This window comes from Sinocyclocheilus grahami, unplaced genomic scaffold, assembly GCF_001515645.1.
Source record: "Sinocyclocheilus grahami isolate Dianchi unplaced genomic scaffold, SAMN03320097.WGS_v1.1 scaffold346.1, whole genome shotgun sequence".
NCBI lineage: Eukaryota > Metazoa > Chordata > Actinopteri > Cypriniformes > Cyprinidae > Sinocyclocheilus > Sinocyclocheilus grahami.
This window is the reverse complement of record NW_015505525.1, coordinates 711772-738929: the sequence shown is the minus strand read 5'-3', so window position 1 is coordinate 738929 and position 27158 is coordinate 711772. Positions and strand designations below refer to the sequence as shown.

General features: G+C 37.2%; 1 protein-coding gene across 1 annotated transcript in view; it reads left to right on the top strand.

Annotated features, from left to right (window-relative positions):
• The window catches only part of LOC107548346 (dorsal-ventral patterning tolloid-like protein 1), a 53495-nt gene extending 27057 nt beyond the window's left edge, over nucleotides 1–26438 (top strand). Inside the window, exons 5-22 of the mRNA XM_016229002.1 lie at nucleotides 2092–2262; nucleotides 2346–2463; nucleotides 5328–5506; nucleotides 6116–6221; nucleotides 6329–6453; nucleotides 8141–8256; nucleotides 8434–8536; nucleotides 8669–8785; nucleotides 9619–9764; nucleotides 10332–10527; nucleotides 10625–10750; nucleotides 11464–11624; nucleotides 11745–11925; nucleotides 14907–15032; nucleotides 21049–21176; nucleotides 22755–22968; nucleotides 23347–23597; nucleotides 23699–26438. Coding sequence (XP_016084488.1) covers nucleotides 2092–2262; nucleotides 2346–2463; nucleotides 5328–5506; nucleotides 6116–6221; nucleotides 6329–6453; nucleotides 8141–8256; nucleotides 8434–8536; nucleotides 8669–8785; nucleotides 9619–9764; nucleotides 10332–10527; nucleotides 10625–10750; nucleotides 11464–11624; nucleotides 11745–11925; nucleotides 14907–15032; nucleotides 21049–21176; nucleotides 22755–22968; nucleotides 23347–23597; nucleotides 23699–23833 — 2699 coding nt within the window. The 3' untranslated portion in view covers nucleotides 23834–26438. The remainder of the gene's footprint in view (nucleotides 1–2091; nucleotides 2263–2345; nucleotides 2464–5327; nucleotides 5507–6115; nucleotides 6222–6328; nucleotides 6454–8140; nucleotides 8257–8433; nucleotides 8537–8668; nucleotides 8786–9618; nucleotides 9765–10331; nucleotides 10528–10624; nucleotides 10751–11463; nucleotides 11625–11744; nucleotides 11926–14906; nucleotides 15033–21048; nucleotides 21177–22754; nucleotides 22969–23346; nucleotides 23598–23698) is intronic.
• The last annotated feature ends 720 nt before the right edge of the window (nucleotides 26439–27158 follow it).

The following is a 27158-nucleotide window of genomic DNA, read 5'->3' as shown; positions in this document are numbered from 1 at the left end:
GATTAATCTAAACAATTAATTTCCCACAAAAAAAATCAACAATTTTAAAGAAAATTTTATTAAACTTGCAACTTTGCCATTCAGCAGTGTACCATAAAAAAGTATAAATGTAAACAAGCCATTGACAAAATGTAAAACTAAAAGAGTAAAAATGTAAACAAACCTAAAAAAAAAATGAAATAAAAAGAAAATAATTACAAAAGTCTGAGAAAGTCAGCATGTTCTTAATGTCAATATATCCACATGCTCTGGGCTTCTGTTAATTACAGCTGTGAGTGCAACTACAAAGGGAAAAAAAAATCTGTTTCAATTAACCCCAACAGTTGGGTTTTCACATTAAATAAATGCAATGTTGAGAGTCCACTAGAATCAAGTATTAACATTTTATTATTAAAATGTATTATTAAAAAATTTAAATATTGAAGGTACTATTAGAAATGTGTAAACAACAGATTTAAACAGACATCTCCAGCATGATGAAAAAAAAATAACAGAGGACTTCAGTAGTGAAACTCCAAATGAAATCCAAATTTCTATGAAATCCTTTTTTAAAGCAAAAGTAAAGTAAAGTAAAGTAAAGAGAGTGCAAAAAGCAAGTGTCCATCTCATAGTCCAAATCACTGAAACCAAAGTTTAGTATTATAGTGTAAGAATGACATGTCCACATGTTCTGGCCTACTACTAATAAAATATTATAATTAATAATACATTTTTGTGGTAATAAAAATAGATGTAGGCTAAGTGAACAATAGCCTTTAAATTTACTTAAAATACATATAGAATAGCAATGAGGCAATAATAATTAGTTCAAATAAAGTATCTAAAGCAAGAAATCATATGATTTCATTGAACAAAACTGTTAAAATACTGTATTATAATGTAATAGAGCCCCTGATCTATATATAATTATAAAATAATATAATATAATCTCTATTATAGATCAGTGAATAGAGCTAATGTACAGTATGCATTACAACAAAGGCCTGCAGGGGGCGCCAACGTCCTGGCGATTGTTTTTACACATTACTGTGCAATCTAATACTTGTTTAATATTGACCAAGCATCATTTAATTCAGATGTCCACTTAATCTTTAATATTTGTCCATTTCTTTACGACAGAAATGCTATAGTCACTGTAATTTAATGAATATATGGACATCAAAACATGTAAACTCAGTGAGGGTTTGAGCTTTTATTTTGAAACCACGAGATAATGATGTATTCTCCTGTGTTTGCGTGGATTTATAAATGATTTACCTTACAAATCTGATGAAATGGCACACGTTTCATTCCCAGATGAACGTTATAATAAACCCAAACTCACAACAACATGCAGAGATGGAGTTTGAGCCGCTCCACACATTACTGTGAATGGAGCCGCTATGAGACGCACGTACATAACCTACACAATCCTATAACTGTTAAAATTATTTAATTAAATCGTAGCATTTGTGAATTCACAGTTATGCTTAATTATGAATTTTAAACGGGTTTAATATATCATGAGGCCTTGGAAAACAGTCTAATAATGTGTTTTATGGATTCTCGTCTGTGATATGCACCACTTCCGGTATTTTGTCGGTTAGCCGACGCAGGCAAAATTCTTGTTGTTCTTGTTTCTTTATTTATATAGCACCATTTAAAACACAACCGAGGTTGAACCAAAGTGCTTTACATAAAAAGTACAAGAATAAAAACAAACATCGACATCATAAAACACCACATCGGCATATAAAATACCACCTCAATCTTTGTATGCTACCAACATTAGATGTGCTTTCAACAGATTCTTAAAAATTGACAGTGATTTGGCAGACCTGATCGGCAGGGGCAACTCATTCCAAAATTAAGTCGAGAATTTTTTAAAATCAGGATTGGTCAAATAGAATCGACAAATCGCGACAGCCCTAAAATATCTAATAAATAAATATCACAATTGGTGATTTTTATTGCACTGGAATCATAACAATAGTGCTGTCATGTGTTGGCAGGATTCATTTTATTGCAGTAAGAGCTTGTGCATATGTATATTTAACTATTAGAGAATAAACTCTCAAAAAGGCTCTAAAAAAGGCTCTGTCTGTGGTGTAGAGTCGTGGCCGGTGAACAGCAGTAAAGATGTGTCGAGCTCCAAAGCTGGAGGGAAGAGTGTAAACAGCGGCAGAGGTGTGAAGTCTCGAGTGCCACGTGCTGCCACATCCCGAGCTGAGAAGATCTGGCCCGGAGGTGTCATCCCTTACGTCATAGGAGGCAACTTCACCGGTAAGGGGACCTGAGTGTCTGTGCTTAATATCAGTATATGAATGTATGTGATTTACACAATGATTTCTGTATGTGTTTTTCAGGAAGTCAGAGGGCCATGTTAAAGCAAGCAATGAGACACTGGGAGAAACAGACATGTGTGACCTTCATCGAGAAAACTGATGAGGAGAGCTACATCGTCTTCACCTACAGACCCTGCGGGTTTGTGTTTGTGTGTTCTCTATAATTATATAACATTTTAAAATAGTAATGCACACATTGATACTGAGGCCATCCATCACAACACTTGTGCTTCTGACACCAAGCTACTCCGTAATGGTGCTTAATGTTGGCATTGGTGTTTACATCCCAAGTAATTTAACTTAGTATCTTCTTGACTCCACTATCTACATTTGGTTTATTGATCAGAAGTTATAATGAATCAGTTCACATTTACGATATTTGAAAATGGAGTAATTGAAATGAAGTCAGCATGAAATGAAAATTCATCCCATCTGTTTTCTAAATGCATATTATAAATCTTATTGTGAATGATTATTCGCTGCATGTTTCATTTAAAATGCATGAAACACTTCAAGGTTGGCTACCAGTTCCACTTTGCTGGGGTATAAAGCACTTTGTTGGGGTACTATCTACATTAGAGATTCTTTACCTCTGGGCTCTATTAGTTTTTGCATGTACTGGGTGTAAGAAAGGTTGAATGAAACGCTGTGGTCATTAAGGAACACACTCAGATACTCAGCTCTCATTGTTATGAGTGTATCCTGTAAAGTGTATTTAAAACAAAGGTATGTGTGTGTTTGCGAGAGCGAGGGAGCGAGAGTCGACTGAGACGACTACAGTCGGCCTGGCTTTCCTTCCTTCCCTGTTACCACGGTGAGCAAACCACCCATTGTTCTTAGGAATGGAATCCTAACAGTGTGTTAACAAGGAAGAGAGAGAGGGAGAAGGGAAGACGGAAATCGCATAAGTCTAGATAAACATTGTTGGCGATTGTTCGTATCTGAAAACTTGGCTTTTAATTGATTATTTGATCACATATAGCATTGTTTAATATTACACAACACCTGATAAGAAGGTTTATAACCACTAATAGAAGTGTTATCAGTCTATGAATGTTATGGAAACTGGAATGAAAAGGAAACTGAGGATGTTAAATATCTCTGTGGGAATGATGCTGATGGAAGGTGAGGTGAAATAATGAGGCAGTTCCAGACAGATTACAGAGAAATAGGCAGAATGACCATTGACAGAAGGACAAGGCTAGATTAGAGTGGAGGGGAGAGAGGTTGCGAGAGCATTACATAATATTATCCATCTCAGTGTGGTCATATCTGTTATAATCAGCAGACGTCATTCAGATATAAACCTGCTGACAGACCAACACAAGCACTGAGTGTTAACCTTCTACTCGACTCTATGTGCTTTTTAAGCATTTGGCACATAGCGTGGGCCCATGTGTGTATGTTTGTATTATGAGAAAGTGTTGACAGGCTTGATGTCTATTTCTTTTGCACAAATGTCACTAGTCACTGTCACTAGTTAAAAAGGTCAATTAATTTCAGTTCAACTCAACGGAAGTTATTCATTTTACAATACAAATGGTTCCAAAGCAGCATTACATAAAATAGATGCATGTTTGTTTTGGCTAAATATTATTCTCTCTTTTATGATGTAGATTGGAGAATGTGTTTTATTTTGAGTGTTTCCTTTTATTTGTTTGAATATCTCTCTGTGTTCATGTGTGTCTACTGCACACTATCAATGTCTATGAAATGAGGGATTAAGGTGTTCTAATCCAAGTTATAAATAGTGAGCGAGTGGAATCGAGATTACTGCTTTGTTTGTGGGTGTGTTTGAGTGTCTGAGACATGGCCTATAGAGATTCCATCTGAATTCCTCGAACTCTGACTTCACAGGTTTGACCTTACTTTGGCCCTGTTTCCACCTTGTATTAAGACTATGTTCGGATTTCACCAAGGCCCCACCCTCCCTGCACCTTAAGCACTGACTGCTTGTAATCAAATCACAAAAATGCATCTTAATATCAGTTGGAAACAGGACCTTTGGGGCAATGTAAATCTCTGAAATCACAAAATCCTCAACCACTGCACACTGCACACTGAAACACTAAACATTTAATTCCATATAGCGTAAGTGGCAACATGCTATTGTTATTCAGAAAACAATTGAGAGAATCAAAATGAACAGCACATCAAATACAGTAACTGATCTGCATATGGAAACATAGCTGACCAGAGCACAAACTTTGTGAGATTTGTGAGGCTGCTGGCAATATTTCTGTTAATAATAATCGGATTTGCGGGCTTGTACAAACACCAGCTAGTGAAACAATTCACCTTAATGTGCCAAATATTCTCACCTGCTTAATGCAACACACACAATACAGAGCAACTTGAATAGCACTTTGCCGGCACAATCGATTATCCATATATTGTAATTATTTTTCTCACAATATTGCATCAATACTTTAGACAAGTGGTTCTTAACTGGTGAGTCACGAAACCTACAAATGGGTCACAGGTCTGTTATGAGGGTCATGGACAGCAAGGGAAAGAAAATTAACAATTTTTATATGGAAGTGGCCACTTGATTCCCAACTTAAAATCTGCATTCTTAAGCAAAACCACTGCTTTAGACTGTCTTTTGGCACTTATTTTGGGACTCACCAGTTTCTTTCTCTTTCCTCTTTGTCTCTCCTGTGATTCATTGCACTGGCACTCAGTCAGAGGTGAACATTGTGTGCTTATTTGTCATTAAGGAAAAAACACAGCAAGAATCTGAAAGCTAACCCCAAGTCACCCTAATTACCGTTAATCAGCTCTCATCATTTCACACTATCCCCTGTTCAACCCACACTAAACTACGTTACCCCAAACAACTAAGCATTAGTTCAGCTCACCTCCCATCACCCCCCTCATTACAAACATTGACACTTCTGTGACATTATCAGAATCTGAGTTGTTCAAGAGTGGGGTGAGCCAACAAGATGCTGACATTTCAGTAATTACAGACTTTTAACGTTTTATTTATTGGTTCTCAAGGTGTTGCTCTTATGTCGGCCGTCGGGGTAATGGTCCCCAGGCAATATCCATTGGGAAGAACTGTGACAAGTTTGGCATTGTCGTTCACGAACTTGGACATGTAATTGGCTTTTGGCACGAGCACACACGACCTGACCGTGACGATCATGTGACCATCATTCGGGACAACATCCAGCCAGGTACTACATGACCCATGACTCAAGTCTTTGCACCCTACCAGGTAACTGCTGGTTCAATATGACTGCATTTACACAGCTGCAGAATATGGATTCAGTCTTGGTTCATAAATACAGCATTTTAACAAACATTTTTTCACAGCATTTTTTTTTAAATAAACAACATTGATAACCAATAAGCAAAATGATTTCCCTAAATTTTCATGACTTAAGAAAAGACGGAAATGATAAAGTTGGAGATATTTTTAATATTCACTCATCATTTTCTCCTCCAATTAAAAGTACTTTTTTATTATTTTTGATGACAATATTTGAGCTTTGTACTACTGTTTAACTAAAATGGTCTCAGTTATATTAAGAATTTTCTGTGTTATTGAAATTACCACCTTTGGTACTTAAGTTATTGGTGCAGTGGTTACAGGCATTATTCATGGCTATCACAAGAATAGAAAAGACTTGACTCCAGTTATTTCTTCATGCAGACAATATATGAGCTGCTGTTGTATGAACAGGACAATTCGACAGTCACACCTGTTAGTAAATAAATTCTAAATGCTGGCTTTGTAAAGGTAGCCTATCTGTTTTAATATGAGTGTATCTGTGCACACTTAGGTCAGGAGTATAACTTCATTAAGATGGAACCAGGGGATGTCAACTCTCTTGGTGAGCCGTATGATTTTGACAGCATCATGCATTATGCCAGAAACACTTTCTCCAGGTAAGACTTCTGTCACACACTAGGAATTTCACACCCATTAATTTAATTCAGAACTTTCTATTCAAATACTGTATATATGTTCTCCTTTTTGTCTTTCTCTTCTGTAGAGGAATGTTTTTGGACACGATTCTTCCCTCTCGTGATGAGAATGGTGTCAGGCCTGCTATCGGTCAGAGAACTAGACTCAGCAAAGGAGATATATCCCAAGCCAAGAAGCTATACAGATGTCCAGGTAGGACTACATTGTGTGTGAGTGTGTATGAGAGAGAGGGTGAAATTTAAATGAAGGAAACCAAGGGTGTTAACTGCAGGAAGATGACCTCACTTTATGTGCAGATAATTGTTTCTAGCCAATATAGTGTCAGCTTGCATGAGATCATTTGTTTTTCTCAGTTTTATGATGCACATGAGCTTCTTACAGTGGCTCAGTGGGTAGCACTGTCACCTTACCGCAAGAAGATCCCTGGTTTAAGTCCCAGCTAAGCTAGAAGACCTTCCTTTGTGTAGTTGGCATGTTCTTTCCATGTTGGTGAGAAAAGAGGGCCACCCTGACATTTTAGGGACAAAGAGCATGATAAGACCCTCTCGCTCTACTGCCTGTGCATGTGTGTGTCCATGTGAGTGGCATATAAGTGTGTTATTTTACTGCTGTATTGTTTTGAGTTTATGCACTACTAGTGAGGGTGTGTGTGTAAATGCGTGACGCATGGCCTACTTCACATACAAAGACAAAGCTCTCTCTCTTCCACAATATTCACTGTCTGTGACAAAATTTGTAGACTGAAACCCCACTTTTATTAGACAGTTTGCCAAAAAGGAGTAGGGTACCCAGCCTTTCCAGACATTTTTTGTGAAGCACAAAAAAAGGTATTTTTTCCCTTCAACGTAGGTGGAGGAAAAATGATCCAAGAAAGACATAAAGATTTATAAAAGTTACATTTTTGGTTATGAATGTGTAAATCACCATTAACGTTCTTTGTATGGAAAATGCAGCTTGGACATTATGCCCAAATCTTTTATGTTTTGGGTAAAAAATAAATATTTATTGACATGGGTGGCATGATCAATTATGTAAATAATAATAAAGTAAATGATGACATAATTTTCAGTGTAAGTTTTGGAAACTACTGTTGTAAGTCCAAAGTTCCTGTCTCTGCTGTTACATACAGGTTGTGTCAAAGTTTAGTCTGAAATAGGGGTGACTGTCTCCACCCAAGCCAAAGATAACAGCTTATCTGCCGCACAACTCTGCATCGGATTGTTGTGTGACTTGACTACGTCTTTATATTTCCTTGAAATTGACACCCAAAAGCACCTCCATACGCAATCACTGTCCAATGAGCTGTGATGAAAAACAGAGGCCTTTAAGACAAATGTTTGGCCAACCGCTACATCGCTAATTGGGAGGAACATTTGGCAAATGTTAGCAGATGATTTGGCTTCTCTTGAACAGAGAATCTGCTCTCCTATCCTGCACTGTTTGGCTCCTGAGATCTCATTAGAACAGTCAATAGGTCTTTGTTACTTCAGTGTGTGTGTGTGTATCTGTTTCCTGCACTGCTATTTAGCGGTGGCGCTCCGCCGCTGCTGACTATACAGCGCTACGATACAAGAATTTTTAGCTGAGTTGTGAACATCTTTCTATTGTGTTGTCTTTAACACATTTAACATATTTCACGTCCAGTGTAGTCTGATTCTTGAGCGAGTGACTATTTAGTTGGTACTTTTAATGAATTGGTCAAAAGACTCACAAGTAATCAGTTTGAATCAGTCTAACGAATCATACACTGAATCTTTTAAAGAGTTTACTAACTTGACATCTAATTAAAGTTACATATTCAAGTTTTTTTTATATATATAATAAATGGAATTTTGCACTTACACTCATTAATTATGTTATTGTGTTGGTCTCTATCCAGCATGTGGTGAAACACTGCAGGACTCACTGGGGAATTTCTCATCTCCAGGATATCCTAATGGATACCCATCATATACACACTGTGTATGGAGGATCTCCGTCACACCTGGGGAGAAGGTAAGACACTTCTGGGTGTTAAGTTGTATTGAAATGTTCCACATTTATCTGTATCTGCAATTTTTAATCAATTTCTTCCTGTAATTGTCTTGACTACGAGGTTGTAGATAAAGAAACGCTGATCTAATGTGTGAAGTTTGATGTATATGACAGCTGCATGTGTGCTGCCCATTTCAGATAGTGTTAAACTTCACCACTATGGACCTCTACAAGAGCAGCCTGTGCTGGTATGACTACATTGAGGTTCGTGACGGATACTGGAGGAAAGCGCCATTGCTGGGTACATGCATGCTGGTGGACTCATCAGGAATAATATGGAATATATTAAGTGATAATATGTATTACCAATGCAATGCATGCTTATGGGGCACTATTATTTATTGTGTGTGTGTGTGTGTGTGTATCTGTGCAGGTCGCTTCTGTGGTGATAAAATTCCAGAAGTGTTGGTCTCTACCGACAGTCGGATGTGGATTGAATTCCGCAGTAGCAGCAACTGGGTTGGAAAGGGATTTGCAGCAGCCTATGAAGGTGTGTGTGTTAGGACTGTCTCAATATCAGATTTTAACTACACATTTATCGTGCCCAAAAGATAACAAAAGATAAAATTATTGTGATGTCCAAAGAAATTTAGGGGGAAAAAATTGGCCAATGAATCACACTCAGCATTCAAGTGTAGGCATGTGGGGAGAGTTAGTACCCATAACACCTGGTCTTTTTTGCAGAATCCAAAAAACTCATCCTTCTTCATGGAATATATTAAGTGATAATATGTATTACCAATGCAATGCATGCTTATGGGGCACTATTATTTATTGTGTGTGTGTGTGTGTGTGTATCTGTGCAGGTCGCTTCTGTGGTGATAAAATTCCAGAAGTGTTGGTCTCTACCGACAGTCGGATGTGGATTGAATTCCGCAGTAGCAGCAACTGGGTTGGAAAGGGATTTGCAGCAGCCTATGAAGGTGTGTGTGTTAGGACTGTCTCAATATCAGATTTTAACTACACATTTATCGTGCCCAAAAGATAACAAAAGATAAAATTATTGTGATGTCCAAAGAAATTTAGGGGAAAAAAATTGGCCAATGAATCACACTCAGCATTCAAGTGTAGGCATGTGGGGAGAGTTAGTACCCATAACACCTGGTCTTTTTTGCAGAATCCAAAAAACTCATCCTTCTTAATTTTCTGATTTATGATGGGTGTAAACCAGCATAAGCAGTACAATATGTTTTTATAAATAATATTAAAATATGATTTTAATAAATAGTATGGTTTTTAGACACGCATTGAAAATAGCATAAATATTGCTGATGACAGAGTAAAAGTCTAATTCTCTCTCTTTCTTTGCTATGTGTCTGGCAGCAATATGTGGAGGGGAGATCAGTAAGGACTCTGGACAGATTCAGTCTCCAAACTATCCAGATGACTACCGTCCATCTAAGGAATGTGTGTGGAGGATCACAGTGTCTGAGGGCTACAGCGTGGGCTTGAGCTTTCAGGTCTTTGAGGTGAGGTTGTCTCCTCTTTTTTGGCTGTATTCTCTTTATTAATTTCCAGTTAATTTCTGTTTTCACTTTAGCCTGCCTCTTTCCTTTTTCTGCTTTTCCCTTGTCTTTTCATTCTGAGGATAGTTGTTGCTATTTACATGTGTGCTGTTTAAAGTTAAACATAATATTTATGATATACATGCACAAATAGGCACACATCTTTGTCAAGTTGAGTTTTTCCAGGCATGTTTGATTATTTACCTTAAAACGTCAGAATGTTGTTACAAGTCATGCCGTAAGTATGTATGCAGACCATTGTGTGTGTCAGTAGGTCAAAGGTGTCGAATTGTTCAGAGGGAATGAAAACACACTCTCTGCCTTTGCATACACATATTCACACTTTCTTTTGCACGCATGCAGTCTATAAAGAGCAGGACATGTACCAGACCTGAGAGCCTGGCATATAATATACACAGAGACGCCTGAGATCCTGTTTTTATCGGATTGTTTCCTATGCACTAACACCTAAGGTGCCATTGACATGCTAATGCCATTAACACATACTGCATTGTGCCTGTGTTTGTGCAGATCGAGAGGCATGACAGCTGTGCATATGACTACCTAGAAGTTAGAGATGGACTAACTGAGAACAGCCCTCTGATTGGTCGATTCTGTGGCTATGATAAACCTGAAGATATCCGTTCCACCTCTAACACCCTCTGGATGAAATTTGTCTCTGATGGGACGGTTAATAAAGCAGGCTTTGCTGCAAACTTCTTCAAAGGTACACACACATGTAACAAAATAGTGCTATCAGATGCTAATGAGTTGGCTCTTGTCTATTCAACTGATGTTACTCTGTGTCCGTGTTATTAAAACAGAGGAAGACGAGTGTCTGAAGCCAGATAATGGGGGCTGCGAACAGAGATGTGTTAACACATTAGGAAGCTTCAAATGTGCCTGTGATCCTGGATACGAACTGGCCCCTGACAAGAAGAGCTGTGAAGGTAAGAGAATGTTTGTGTGTGAATACACTGCACACAGGTGCTTCCGTCTGCCTGACTCAAACATGCTCAGCGGATACTCAAGCCAAACTGACTGGTTCAGGAAAACATCCGCAGTCAACAGGAAAACAACAAGAACAAACAGCACTTAGTCAACACTCACTCTGCCCAGAAACCACATGGTTTCTGTCAGTAATAAAGTACGATGTGTTGTGGTTTTGCTAAAATATAACACAAAAGCCATCAAAAACTGTGCTATAGTGTCTATTTATTTTAATGCTTATTAGTTGTGTTTTTAAAACTTTGTTCTCACAAGGGTTATTATAGTAAACTAAAATGAAAATCATAATAAAAATTTTTTTATCAATCATTACCTAAAATAAAACATCTTAACTGAAGTAAAATAAAATAAAATAAAACATAAAAAAGCTAGTTTTCAAGGCATCATTTCTTATTTCCATTTAGTTTATTTTGATGTACTAAAATAACTAAAACTAAAATGTAATTACAAATTATTAAACCCTAACTAAAATAAAAACACAAAAATACAAAAACTAATAAAATGACAAAAACACACAAATTTACTAAAAAATGTAACAAAAATTAAAATGAAAAGAGAAAATATAAAAATAAATCTAATACAAAATATGAATAAAAACTTTAATAGCATCGGTGATACTAAAATAACACTGGTTCTCATTCTTTTTCTCTTTCAGCTGCATGTGGTGGCTTGCTGACTAAGTTGAACGGCACAATTACTACCCCAGGTTGGCCTAAGGAATACCCTCCCAATAAGAACTGTGTGTGGCAAGTGGTGGCTCCCACTCAGTACCGCATATCCATGCAGTTTGAAACCTTTGAACTAGAGGGAAATGAGGTGAGAATCTCCAACTGTGTGTGGGAGAGTGTGTTATTGTTTGTGTAGGTAGATACACAAACGGACAGACAGAAAGATTGATGTTTATCAGTCTGTTATTTGTATATTTTATTTGTGCAGGTGTGCAAGTATGACTATGTTGAAGTGCGGAGCGGTTTGTCATCTGACTCGAAGCTTCATGGGAAATACTGCGGTACGGAGGTTCCTGAGGTTATCACCTCCCAGTACAACAACATGCGAATTGAGTTCAAATCCGACAACACAGTCTCCAAGAAAGGCTTCAAAGCTCATTTCTTCTCCGGTAAGACCACCGTGTCAGCGCTATTCATTTGAAATGGAGATTTGGACGTCTTTAGCTATGTTTTGACACCTCCACCCAAGCTCGCTTGTATATATGAATTTCATAATGTAAATTTCGAAAGCTTTTCAAACATTTACCGAGGTGAAATGCCCCCTCTCTTTCTCGCGCGACTATATCATGAGAAGTTCTGTGGGTTTGGTTAGAAATGTTCAGGCTGTACAAAAGCATTAATCCAAACACTGGAATCTGGATTTAAGCACAGTTATGATTTTAATCTGTTTGGATGCGTGATTGTCACTTGTAAATGTCAAATGTAGATGTATTGGGGTAAATAACATCTGGAAGTGTTTGTAAACTCGTTGACTGTGTAATTTGTAAAATGAAAAGTGCACTGAAACTTTAAATGTGTGTGAATCAGGGCGTTCTTTTCCACAGACAGGCTCGCTCACTGCAAAGAGCGCCTCTTTATATTTTTGTCCTGCCAGGACGTTGATAATGATGTGCCAGATTTCATTGGCCAGCAGGTCATGTCAAGGCATGTTTCAGGTACAGCCTTCTCTCCCCTGATTTATTTTTTGCAATGGATTTGCCCTCACATCTGAGGTGCCTTTAAGAATCCATTCATCTTCTTGGAAACTGGGCTCTGTCTCTGTGGCAACAAATGTCCAATTTGTTGAACTTGCATGATAATAAGATTGAATAACTTTCTTACAAATGGTTAAATATTATTTGCAACCATTTTTATCCTACACTTAACATGATTCAGTTTTTTGTCTAAAGAGCTGTAATAAACTAAACACAAGTAATATATATATAGAAGATTCATATGACAGTATGATAATGTCATAATACTCATAAGCACTATAGAATCTACAAGAGAAAGGAAAAGAAAAAGATATATTAGTTTGTGTATAAATATGTTTTTAATATCTGATAATAGATCAGAAGTAAATAGTCCAGTCAATTTCATGAAACAAGCACATCAGTTGTGAACATTTCCTCCCCCGTGCAGTGAATCCCTGTTTTTATTATTATTTAATAATCTCACACCCATGAGATCCAGAAGATATGAAAAGACTCAAATTGGTTGGCAAAGGTACAGAGAAAAAGAGATTTTCTGATTCCAGAAGATGAACCAGATAAACAACAACACAATTGTGATTAAAACTAGATCATCTCTTCGACAAGGGAATAGCAACATTTTATTTATTATTTTGAATTATAGTAGGATTAATATTACTTTCTAAATATAAAGGTCCTTTTGCCCTCATGACCACACAGCCTCTCTCCAAAACACCACATTTCAAAGACATGCCAGTTAATCTAATAACTGTAAACCCGAAGGCACAAGACGCAAACATTTTCCTTAATGGCTAGTTTTTTTGATAGAAAAATCACATAACTTATCGTGCTTAAGCTGAAGCACAAGCAGGATCTGCAGTTTTATGATTCATCTGTTTATATTTGGATCTCCTGGATGCATAAATGAAATGCACAAATGAACATTTAGCACACACACATGGTGAATGAGTAACGCTGTATCTGGGTGAGAGAAAGAATAAGCTCAACTCTCAATGAGTTATAATAGCGTCACTCTCATTGTCTGGAAGTCCCTGAGGTTGGATTTTTGCTGGCCCAGTGCCGGCAGACTTAGGGAGGTCCCCAGAGCTCTCCCACACACTCCTAATCTGTATGAGTGTGTACTGAGCCGAATGAGAGCGCTGAACTGGAAACAGTGAAAGAGCTGATTCAGTTCTTCTATATGCACAGTAAAGAAAGCAAGATTTTGATACACTGGACTTTTAAAACGATTTTTTTGGAGTAGGGTTGATTTTTAAGAGGCACACTTAATTCCTCTTATCTCCTCAGCTGTGACATTTTATTATCAAGCATTATATATCAAGCTTTTAAAAAAAATAAGAATAGGGTGCTATTCACTGTATCATCTGCACACTTACATAGTGGGAAATGTTTAAAGACGTGCTTTGAAAACAGCATTAATTATGAAAAATGTGTGGTGACTCACAAAAACTTGAGTCTCTTTAGCTCTCTCTGTCTGCCATTCATTGGGTTTGTATGATAAATATGCTGGTGGTTTTGAGCAGTGGTTGAAGTGTGATAATTAGCTAAACCTGAGACTTCCACGGAAATAACAGCTTTCATGAGGCTTCTGACTCATGGGACACTGGGGGCGTAGAGATGCGCAATGGGAAAACACCAACATAAGGAATCATTGACTGTTTCTGAAGTTTCAGCCATTGTGTGACACATTTAATTTACACTTATCAAGCACACAGACTAAATATTCTATCACTTTTTCTTAATCACTTAGCGCTTTCCCAACAACATACAGTATGATTTTCTCCTGCCTTCTTTGTTTTAAAAGGGGAAAAGGGGAAAAGGAGACAGTTGTGCCCAATGATTTCTTGGTTTATTTGCAAGAGTGTTGTTTTTGTGCCCAATTAACTGCAGGAATTATGCAAATCAGATAATGGTACATCTATAATAAATGCATCTATAATGAGCCTAATTTACATAAAATGGAGGTGTGCTAGAAAAATGGCTTTATTTAAATTTCGTATTGCTCTGTTTCAGTTCAGTTAGCATGTGGTTAAATGGATTGTGGCTGGTTACAGAAGAAGATGCAGGTTTTTGTGGTGAAATATCACAGATAAAAAATTTACCTATGAATCTTTAGTCTTTTCTCACTGTCCTTTTCAAGATTTTCTGCCTTTTCTTTTGGCTAATGAACTGATACAGGCATGGGACCTCAATCACTCACTGTAATTGCTCTTAATAGAAAAATAAATAACAAAATCAGACTCCAGATGTCAGAATTTATCATTACAGTGAAGGGCACATTGTTACATCTCTTAACCAGATTTCGAAATGTCTCAATCAAAGGATTTGGTTGGATCTCATATCTTCCTTCTGTTTCTGATGAACTAACAATTCATCGCTCTCTTCACTTTTTGTTACAGATAAAGATGAATGTTCAAAGGATAACGGTGGATGCCAGCATGAGTGTATTAACACTATTGGCAGCTATGTGTGCCAGTGCCGCAATGGCTTTATTCTTCATGAGAACAAACACGACTGCAAGGAAGGTATGTACAGGCACTTTCAAAAGAATATAGTGGCTAGAAAAGGATAAGTGAGGGTAGTCATCTGGCGGTGGTGCTTCTAGCATGTGTAAGCATGTTGATTTATACTGCATTCTGCTGAGGAACAGCGCAAAAAAAACAAAAAAACTAATGCAACTTTCTTCTCAGCATTTAAGATGCAGAGTAATGTAATTTTTGTGCTGGCCTTCTGGCAGGTTTTCTCTTTTTGTCTCTATTTTGGCTTTTAAATCTCAGTTACAATTAAGATTTAACTATAGTATGTTTTATTCAATTTCAATCGGACCTTAACATTTCAATGTGACAATATAATGCAGGCTTTGAAGAAATATTGTTATGAAGAATGGAGCAGTTATTGTATAAATAAAACTACATTGGAGCCGATAACAAACCTACAGTGCTCAACAAAGCATAGTTGATTATTTCACATTCGAAGAGGCCGTTTACATAGTGATCTTAAAGGCGTAGAAGCAAAATACAACCCCGTTTATAGAGTCAAAGTGAGGTCAGATAAAATGAAAACAGACTAAACTTTTAAAAACATTTAATCTAATAATTTTATGATAAAACTGTGTTTGTGGTCTTGATAGTTAGAGCTGCATTATAAATACAGTTAATGAGGTGACTGAACTTAAAGCGTTAAAGTAAACTGTAAAACAGTTGTTCTCCAGATCTCCGCACATGTTGAAGCATTTAGATGGTCTGTTATAGTTAAACAGTGTCTCCCACTAAACCTTGCCTTTCATACAAGCACTGTCAACCTCCAGTGCAGCTCTGCCCTGCGGGCCTTTTAACATTTTTGTGGGCTTTGGAAACTTTAAAGCTGTGTGTGTGTGTGTGTGTGTGTGTGTTTCTCTTTGAAAAGAAAAACAGCTAGACCTAAGGAGAGGAGGATAGAGATATTACCCTTTAAGCTCCAGAGTCAGGGTCAAGAAGTTAAACCAGCGGCATCCTGGAATACACACACACACAACACACTCACTCGCTCACTCAGTCTTTACTGTCTCTTCAAGACTAGCTCACTGATTCTGATTTTAAACATCTGGAGTTTCACAAAGCTTCAAAGTCTTAATCCTGCTTCTGTTTTCATTTTCCTTTGTGCATGTGCATGTGTGTGTGTGCAAGATGTGTATCTCTTAAAAGTCTCAGTAGTAACAATAGACCAGTTTTACTAGTTGCCTGTAGAATTGTTACTAGTGTATTTACACAAGAATATCAGTAGTCAAGAGCTGTCTGGTGTATTGTGCTTTTAATGATGGTACTGTAAAATGAATGACTTTAAGTTTAGTCCAATGAAACTACAGAGAGGGGGAGCACCACAGATAGCCAATGGGCTGATATAACACACTTAAGAGGATATATGACCTAAAAACACACACAAATAACTCTTCAAGACACCTTAAGTATTCACATTCAAACACATACAAGCCAATAGCATTTGAAGCAGCCATAGTATCTAAGAAACGTGTGCATGTGTGAGTGTGAACACCAGAGGCAGAACACTGAAAATATCTTTGTTCACTAATGCACACTGACCTGATTTTGAGAGGGAAGAATAGAGGCTTAACCAGACTTAGTGCTCATGTGTGTTTGTGTGTGTGTATTGTGATAGTGGTAATACAGTACATGATACAGTGGGGTCCAAAAGTCTGATACCACATTGAAAATCAGATAAAAAAAAATTTAAACCTGGAAACAAATACAAAGTTTAAAATTTTAATAAAATAAAATAAAGTTAAGATATATAAAGTCAAGAAACATCATTTAGAGTTCAGAACATCTAGGCCACTAATCAACCAAATTTGTGTCATTGACCATGTGGACTATTTTGTACAAAAGGTCAAATGCTTCCATTAAAGCACATGATCTTGGAACATTCTCAAATCATGGTGGATAAGATGACCATCAGGTTAAACACAAACTTGTAGCGTTCATATAGTTTGTGGTACTGTCATTAAAACATAAGGCAAGGGAATTTTACTTAAAAAAAATAAAATCATAAAAGGTCCATAAATTAAAAAGCTATACAGTAAAAAGTTTATAAAAATAATTAATTCATTGAAAATAAATTAAAATTGCATAAATTACATTAATATGAGTGACAAAAACAAACTGTTTAAAGACAAGTGCGATCAGTACAGTGCAGAAACAGTGCTCAATCAAATAAAGTCATGTACATTAATCAATTCAACTTTTCACAATTTATAATATGTAATGCAAAATACAAGCATTTTCACTTGTGGTCTCAGACTTTGGTCTCTTTTGTATGTGGAGACAGAGAAAGCAACAGCAGGTCAGATTGTTCTCAGTCATTCATATTAGATAACACTATAGCAAAAGAGTTGCACACCCATTCTAACATGCATATATACACTCAGCAGAGTTTTGGTGAAAATGTTTGTCTGACCTGGTTCCTCAGGTCACAGCATGGATCTAGCTGTAATCACTTGTCCTTGTGCGCGCACACACACACACACACACACACACACACACACACACACACAAAAATTTACCTATGAATCTTTAGTCTTTTCTCACTGTCCTTTTCAAGATTTTCTGCCTTTTCTTTTGGCTAATGAACTGATACAGGCATGGGACCTCAATCACTCACTGTAATTGCTCTTAATAGAAAAATAAATAACAAAATCAGACTCCAGATGTCAGAATTTATCATTACAGTGAAGGGCACATTGTTACATCTCTTAACCAGATTTCGAAATGTCTCAATCAAAGGATTTGGTTGGATCTCATATCTTCCTTCTGTTTCTGATGAACTAACAATTCATCGCTCTCTTCACTTTTTGTTACAGATAAAGATGAATGTTCAAAGGATAACGGTGGATGCCAGCATGAGTGTATTAACACTATTGGCAGCTATGTGTGCCAGTGCCGCAATGGCTTTATTCTTCATGAGAACAAACACGACTGCAAGGAAGGTATGTACAGGCACTTTCAAAAGAATATAGTGGCTAGAAAAGGATAAGTGAGGGTAGTCATCTGGCGGTGGTGCTTCTAGCATGTGTAAGCATGTTGATTTATACTGCATTCTGCTGAGGAACAGCGCAAAAAAAACAAAAAAACTAATGCAACTTTCTTCTCAGCATTTAAGATGCAGAGTAATGTAATTTTTGTGCTGGCCTTCTGGCAGGTTTTCTCTTTTTGTCTCTATTTTGGCTTTTAAATCTCAGTTACAATTAAGATTTAACTATAGTATGTTTTATTCAATTTCAATCGGACCTTAACATTTCAATGTGACAATATAATGCAGGCTTTGAAGAAATATTGTTATGAAGAATGGAGCAGTTATTGTATAAATAAAACTACATTGGAGCCGATAACAAACCTACAGTGCTCAACAAAGCATAGTTGATTATTTCACATTCGAAGAGGCCGTTTACATAGTGATCTTAAAGGCGTAGAAGCAAAATACAACCCCGTTTATAGAGTCAAAGTGAGGTCAGATAAAATGAAAACAGACTAAACTTTTAAAAACATTTAATCTAATAATTTTATGATAAAACTGTGTTTGTGGTCTTGATAGTTAGAGCTGCATTATAAATACAGTTAATGAGGTGACTGAACTTAAAGCGTTAAAGTAAACTGTAAAACAGTTGTTCTCCAGATCTCCGCACATGTTGAAGCATTTAGATGGTCTGTTATAGTTAAACAGTGTCTCCCACTAAACCTTGCCTTTCATACAAGCACTGTCAACCTCCAGTGCAGCTCTGCCCTGCGGGCCTTTTAACATTTTTGTGGGCTTTGGAAACTTTAAAGCTGTGTGTGTGTGTGTGTGTGTGTGTGTTTCTCTTTGAAAAGAAAAACAGCTAGACCTAAGGAGAGGAGGATAGAGATATTACCCTTTAAGCTCCAGAGTCAGGGTCAAGAAGTTAAACCAGCGGCATCCTGGAATACACACACACACAACACACTCACTCGCTCACTCAGTCTTTACTGTCTCTTCAAGACTAGCTCACTGATTCTGATTTTAAACATCTGGAGTTTCACAAAGCTTCAAAGTCTTAATCCTGCTTCTGTTTTCATTTTCCTTTGTGCATGTGCATGTGTGTGTGTGCAAGATGTGTATCTCTTAAAAGTCTCAGTAGTAACAATAGACCAGTTTTACTAGTTGCCTGTAGAATTGTTACTAGTGTATTTACACAAGAATATCAGTAGTCAAGAGCTGTCTGGTGTATTGTGCTTTTAATGATGGTACTGTAAAATGAATGACTTTAAGTTTAGTCCAATGAAACTACAGAGAGGGGGAGCACCACAGATAGCCAATGGGCTGATATAACACACTTAAGAGGATATATGACCTAAAAACACACACAAATAACTCTTCAAGACACCTTAAGTATTCACATTCAAACACATACAAGCCAATAGCATTTGAAGCAGCCATAGTATCTAAGAAACGTGTGCATGTGTGAGTGTGAACACCAGAGGCAGAACACTGAAAATATCTTTGTTCACTAATGCACACTGACCTGATTTTGAGAGGGAAGAATAGAGGCTTAACCAGACTTAGTGCTCATGTGTGTTTGTGTGTGTGTATTGTGATAGTGGTAATACAGTACATGATACAGTGGGGTCCAAAAGTCTGATACCACATTGAAAATCAGATAAAAAAAAATTTAAACCTGGAAACAAATACAAAGTTTAAAATTTTAATAAAATAAAATAAAGTTAAGATATATAAAGTCAAGAAACATCATTTAGAGTTCAGAACATCTAGGCCACTAATCAACCAAATTTGTGTCATTGACCATGTGGACTATTTTGTACAAAAGGTCAAATGCTTCCATTAAAGCACATGATCTTGGAACATTCTCAAATCATGGTGGATAAGATGACCATCAGGTTAAACACAAACTTGTAGCGTTCATATAGTTTGTGGTACTGTCATTAAAACATAAGGCAAGGGAATTTTACTTAAAAAAAATAAAATCATAAAAGGTCCATAAATTAAAAAGCTATACAGTAAAAAGTTTATAAAAATAATTAATTCATTGAAAATAAATTAAAATTGCATAAATTACATTAATATGAGTGACAAAAACAAACTGTTTAAAGACAAGTGCGATCAGTACAGTGCAGAAACAGTGCTCAATCAAATAAAGTCATGTACATTAATCAATTCAACTTTTCACAATTTATAATATGTAATGCAAAATACAAGCATTTTCACTTGTGGTCTCAGACTTTGGTCTCTTTTGTATGTGGAGACAGAGAAAGCAACAGCAGGTCAGATTGTTCTCAGTCATTCATATTAGATAACACTATAGCAAAAGAGTTGCACACCCATTCTAACATGCATATATACACTCAGCAGAGTTTTGGTGAAAATGTTTGTCTGACCTGGTTCCTCAGGTCACAGCATGGATCTAGCTGTAATCACTTGTCCTTGTGCGCGCACACACACACACACACACACACACACACACACACACAAATACAGTACTCACACCTGCAAACACACATTTGGCCACAAATTCCAAAATAATATTTTGAAAATTTTCTGGTAGGATGAGGGAGAATACGTTCAAGAAAGCTAGTCTCTTGTCAAAGAGATCTACTCTAGCTTATTGGAAAGGTGAGTCTCAGGTAAACATACTAAAGGTTAAGCATTCTGTAATGGTCTTTCTGTGATGTGCACACCTCACAATCAGGGCAAAGTTCAAAGTATGATTTGCTATTCTTCATTTGGACAAACGCATCTGTGACATAAGTGTTTTGACCTTCAGTGGATCTTTTTCACAGATTGTGATGACATGTTTCCACAGTTATTAACATCATAAATCTAGCTAGTTTATTTATTTTTATATATAAAAAAAACTTATGGTTACACGTTATACTTTGTAAATGCAAACACAAAAAAGTGAAAATTTCCTGGATGTACTCATTGGTGACTTATCTAAACTGTATCACTCACGTGTTATTATTGTGCTGCATCACTATTTCTAATGATCTTTACCCTCTTCACTCCATACTTGTTTATCAGCTGAGTGTGAGCACAAGATTCACAGCACAAGTGGAACCATCAGCAGTCCGAACTGGCCTGACAAATACCCCAGCAGGAAGGAGTGCACATGGGACATCACCGCAACCCCAGGCCACCGGGCCAAGATTGTGAGTCTTTATATAATTTTGTGCAATACGTTTGCATTTGTTAAACAATGTATACATTACACAAAAACATCTCCTTAAACTTTACACTCAGTACAAATAAGCAGCACACGAGCAGAGACACAAACACACATGTAATCCTACTCTAATGTTCAAAGGCAGATAATCTCACATCACACATAAACACACGTATAATCTCCTCTCAAGCAAACAAACACACCACAATGCAAACATTTACACATGCATCCAAACACCTCTCTCCTATATTATATAGACAGTACAAAGTCTCACAAACATGCAAAAGATACAAGAAACCCAAGACATCGAGTAAAGTACATTAATAAAGCTTGAGCAGTGTCTGTTTGCTCATATTTCAATTCACAGATTTGAACCTATTAACAAACATGTTAGCAGACAGCTATGGCAGGGGTTTAGAGGGTGACCTCAGTGTCTCCCACTGTTTTCTGGATCTGACTTCTGAGTCGTCTGTTTAGACCTAAAGCGTTTCTAAATGGCCCTTGTCAAAAAGCAAGTGAAGTCACAAAAAGGATAATTTTATTGTTTGTTTGGATGAGGTAGAAGTGTTTTGGGGATTGATTCCATTAGAATTAATATATCATTTTGGCATTAACGTTTGAAGTTCTCATTATACATTTGCAGAGTAACTTTATCATCATGCTCATGCTTTTATTGTTCTCTCTCTGTGTAGCCGTAACAGCTGGCTTTTTACATAATGACAATGTTGTAAACACTAAAGGTACAACTTTAAATCATGTAATTCAAACTCATGCAGTGGTTCAGGGATTTGCAGATGCTCCAACACAACACAGTTTGAAGTTTTGTAAAGGCAAGCCAGTTCACTCAGTGGCTATCTTGGCAACGCCCTTAAGCAGCGATTTTCGGTTTAGTCCCACAAGGAACCTATTCCCACAGAAAGCTCTATAGATGTATGCAGAATTCACACGTCCTGACCCTTGCATGTTTATTAAATATTTTTCCAAATTTGATAAGAGCATGTGTGCTGCTTTATATTTTTTGTGGAAACAGTGATGCATTTTTCAAGATTCTTTGATGAATAGAAAGTTCAAACAAACCATTTTTTTTGTAACAATACAAGCCTTTTCTCTCACTTTTAATCATTTTATTTGCATCCTTGCTGAATAAAAGTATTAATTTATTTAAAAAAAATTGAATGACCCTAAACTTTTGAACAGTAGTGTATCATTTCAATAATGTATTAGTATTGTATTGCATTTATTTAAACTTAGCTGCTTTTCATTTAGTTCTGCAAATGTACATGAAACAAACAAGGCCTCTATAAAAATGTAATTGTCTCTTTTAACTGAAACTTGAGATTTTAATTCCTATAGCCGCTGCAATGAAAATTGGCTTGTCCCAGTCACAGCCAAACATGTTTATCTGCTCCTTAAATATGTCAGATGTGTCCGACTTCTAGCTGAGGAGGTCAAAGAAGAGAGATCTCCTTTTCTTACAGATGATTGCCTAGAATTAATGTCAGTGAATGCTGCAAAATTCTTTTCTCCTAAATTTTTTTTCTCTGTTGTGTCTTTGTATCTCTAGTCTTTTAATGAGTTCGAGATTGAGCAGCACCAAGAATGCGCATATGATCACCTAGAGGCCTTTGACGGCGACTCGGACAAGACGCCTATCATGAGCCGTCTGTGTGGCAGTAAGATTCCAGAACCGCTCATTTCCACAGGCAACAAGATGTACCTGCGCTTCATCTCCGACGCCTCAGTGCAAAGGAAAGGCTTCCAGGCCACTCATTCCACTGGTAACTACCCTGTCTTTTCTGTGTCTGATTTTGATTATTTGCATGTATTGGATCAGATGTGATTCAAGTGTTCATACAAGCAATTCTCATGTCATGCTGACAGTTTAACAGACCCCTCTAGTGGATCATTACTGCATTGCATGTTGACTAGAGTCCCTGAAGTTTTGCCTTTTCTCATTTAACTTGTCGCTAAGCTCCACCCACCCTGGTTATTGTTGCTTATTACAGTCAACTGAGAAGAGAAGAGATATATTTGTCAGCTAATACTACTGGTAACATTAGTTTAAGTGAACAGAACTGTTTCTAATAGGATGAAGGGTCAACAGATTTTTAGAAAATCAGTGATGATCAACAGTACATGTGTGTCTTTGTGTGTAGAATGTGGCGGTAGGTTAAAAGCAGAAGCACGGCAGAAGAACCTGTATTCTCATGCTCAGTTTGGGGATAATAACTACCCCGGCCACACCGACTGCGAGTGGCTCATAACGGCAGAGTCGGGTTATGGCATCGAGCTCACCTTCACCACCTTTGAGGTAGAGGAGGAGGCTGACTGCGGGTACGACTACATCGAACTTTACGATGGTTACGACACTGGAGCGCACAAACTCGGACGCTTTTGTGGATCTGGGGTATGAGCAGTGTGTGCATGTATGATACTGATGAGTTTAGGATTTTCTTATATCATAAAGCTTCCTATATGTCTTCAACTGACCCCTCTCTCTCTGTTTAGCCTCGTGAGGAGCTTTACTCTGCTAGCGATGCAGTGTTGATTCATTTCCACTCTGATGACACAATCAGTAAGAAAGGCTTCCATATCCGCTACACTAGCACAAAGTTTCAGGAGGCGCTACACACACACAAGTAACATCTCCCCGAGAGGTGAAAGAGACTCCAGAGAGACTAAGTACAGGGATACAATTTTACAACAAAGAAAAACAGACTCCAGAGAACTATTGAGATTGATTTATGTCAATGAGAAAACCTGCCGTGATGTTTCCTGCATTGGATTTGCCTCTTTATGTTCAGCCACTACGGAAGTGCTGTCATATTGACCCTAAACACCAATCAGCTGCTCTTATGTGTAGGATAGCTCCGCCCACTGGAGTGGTATCCTGCGCTCTCTGACTGGACCAGTGTAGTAAATCAACCCCTGGAAAAAAACACACACTCATATACAAAAGATTTGTTGGCTCACCGTTCTTCAGATAAGCCAGTTATATATAGAGTTGCACACTGAAACTAAGACACAATGACAATAAGACAACAAGGAACTGCTATTGTGTGTGTGTGCATTTTGCTCTGGACAGCATGGACAGTTTGGCTGCTGATGCCACACCACACTGTACCTCAAATAAACTATGTGTGTATGTGGATGTGTGTGTTTGAGAGAGAGAGAGAGAGAGAGAGAGAGAGAGAGAGGCCTTCAAATACCAGCCTGAACTCATTCAAATGTTTTAAAATTTATGTGGTTGTAATTTTACAATTATTCTGTTAGCTTTATGGCAAAACCCATTTTCAGAAGTGCAAAAGTAAATATGTAGCCCTATTTAACAATAAGCTTCCTTGCATACATGTAGCCCATTGTTTACGCTGTGATGACATAAGTGGTTAGAACTACACGACAGTGGGTCTTATTCACAAAGCGTGCATGCACATGAATTTGTGCGTGAAATCTGCGCAAACATCATGATTCAACGATAACTTTCATGCTAAGATTTATTGTACGTAAATCACATGCTCTGGGTGGCCTTATAATCGTGTTAGGATGAAATGTTATGAATAGATGTTTAATCTTAAATATATTTCATCATATACCTTGAAAAGCAGCATTATAGTTCAAGTTGAGAGGTTTCTTTGTATAACAATGCAGATACATGTATGTACAGCTGGGTGTCGATTGAGTTTGAACTGGTTTTGAGGATGGCACACTTGGCATTGCTCTAGGATCTTTCTGCACATGCTTTTAGGTGACAAAAGACTGCAAAGAAAAGGCTGTGTGGAATGTCCTCGCATGGAGATAGATTTGACGTGTTTTATGCAAATAACCTTGCCACACTCATTTAAAAATACTCAGTTAAGAACAAATTCATGTGCTTACATAAATTAGGTGGAAACAATCGTGAGAAGTGTTCCTGTGCTTACAAATACAAAAGAATCCCTGCAGTTTTAAGTGAATGAGACCCAGTGTCTTGTGCTTCATTCGTGAGCAGACCCTCAAGGAATCTGCATTGCTGTTACATTTACTCTACAAAGTTGCCCCATGCCTTGCGTGTACACACTTTGCATTATTTGATAATGCTTTCAGCTATCAATAAGAGTGTTCCATTTCACGCAATTTATTCTGCAGATTTTTTTTCTTAAAATGTGAAAAAGTCTGCCGATTCCATCTGGGCCTTCTTATGAGTTGCAGAAACCATGTAAAGTTGTTTTAATTGTTTTGTGTGTGTGAGAGAGAGAGGGAACTGATAGAATATACTCTTCCAGTAACGCCTCCTGAAGAAGTGAACAATGAACATGATGTGAACAGGGAATTATGTTATAAAGCCTTGCTTAAGATTTCCGATATAGCTGTGACAACTGACTACAACCACCTTAACCCTGTGCGCGTTATATGCACTTAACACAGAAAGACTATGGAACTGTGTTCTCCAATCATGGAAATGAACCCGTGAGCAGTACCAATGAAGCTGAAAAAACTCACAGAGCAAGGGAATGATCTCTGTTGCTATATTCCCAATGTCAAGTTTTCCCTGCTTGGAAAAAAGCAAAGTCGCTGTTGAAGGGAATTCCTACGGTGCTATTCAGTGTCTCAAAAACACGACAGGTCCCACGAGGCAATGCTCCAGCCATTCAGTGAATGCGATGGTGCAATGGAGAGGCAGCGTTGAAATAATGTGTGCTCATCAACACAGAAAGAACACTGACAAAATACTCACAGCATTGACAGCACTAGTGTTGTGGAGGAACAATTATTGCCTTAGAACCAAAATGTACATTGTTGAACATGTTTCTGTAGATTTTTTTTTTTTTTTTTTTTTTCAAATTATTATATTTTATTTGATATTAAGTTTAAAGAACTTGAACCTTTATGTTAAGAAATTTAAATCGTCTGACCTGAAGCCATCCCCTTCTGTCCAGTCACACACACACACACTTGTCTGCATATATGCTTATACATGATCATGTGCACACACACACACAAACTAATGTTACAATAATCTTAATGCTTTAAAGTCAGCAGTAAGACTGTGTGAACTGTGACGTATGTGAGCATCTATTGGTCTGTGTGTGTTACACAGCACAGGCCATGTGACTGTATTTCTGTATGTGCCAAGTTCCTGATGATTCCACTCTAGATGATCTATGAGAACTATGACGTATGACAATGTGAAACATGATTTATTCACCTGTTATATAATCAGCCTAATGATGAAGGACTCTTCACTCTCAACAGTGATTAAACTCATGTCAGGTCAATTAAATGTATGGTCTCATTTGTTCTTCCTCTTTTCTTGTACATTAGACACATTAGTAGTGTGCTCTCTGCACTTATAAAAGTGATTAAATGAAAAGTTATAAAAGTGAAGTGTTTTTTTGTTTTTAAAGGCCAATGAAAGTCAATATATATTTATGTAGGCTAGATAGAACGGGCAGAACTATGTTATATTTGAGCTTCTTCATAATCGAACATTGCCTCAAAGTAACTGGCCTTACTTCAGGAGATACCTTGTCATGGTTTTTAAACAATACTGAAGCAATTGCCATAAACGTTTTTGGTTGTTTTTCCTCATCCAAATGATTTATTATACTCTACATACATACCCACATACATAAATAAAGAAACATACATACAGTAGTTAAAATTAAGTTTTAATATGTAATGTACAAATATTAAAATATTTGAAAGGGAAAATATCCAAGGCTGTCCAAATTGGAAATTAAAAACTCAAACCACAAGGAGGCGCCAACACTTATGTTAGTGGTCTACTCTTCCAATGAGATATTAAAGCAATAAGCCCCAAGAAGCCGTGGTTTACAGTGAATTTGAGTTTCCATATACGTATTCCATTTACGTAGTAAGGTTTCACAAAATAAAAAAGAGCAAATAAAGTGTAATGATATTAATAAAAGCATTATTCTTCCACCAAACAATGTAGTTCCTCAGAATCAGCTGTGGTTGCAACAAAGTA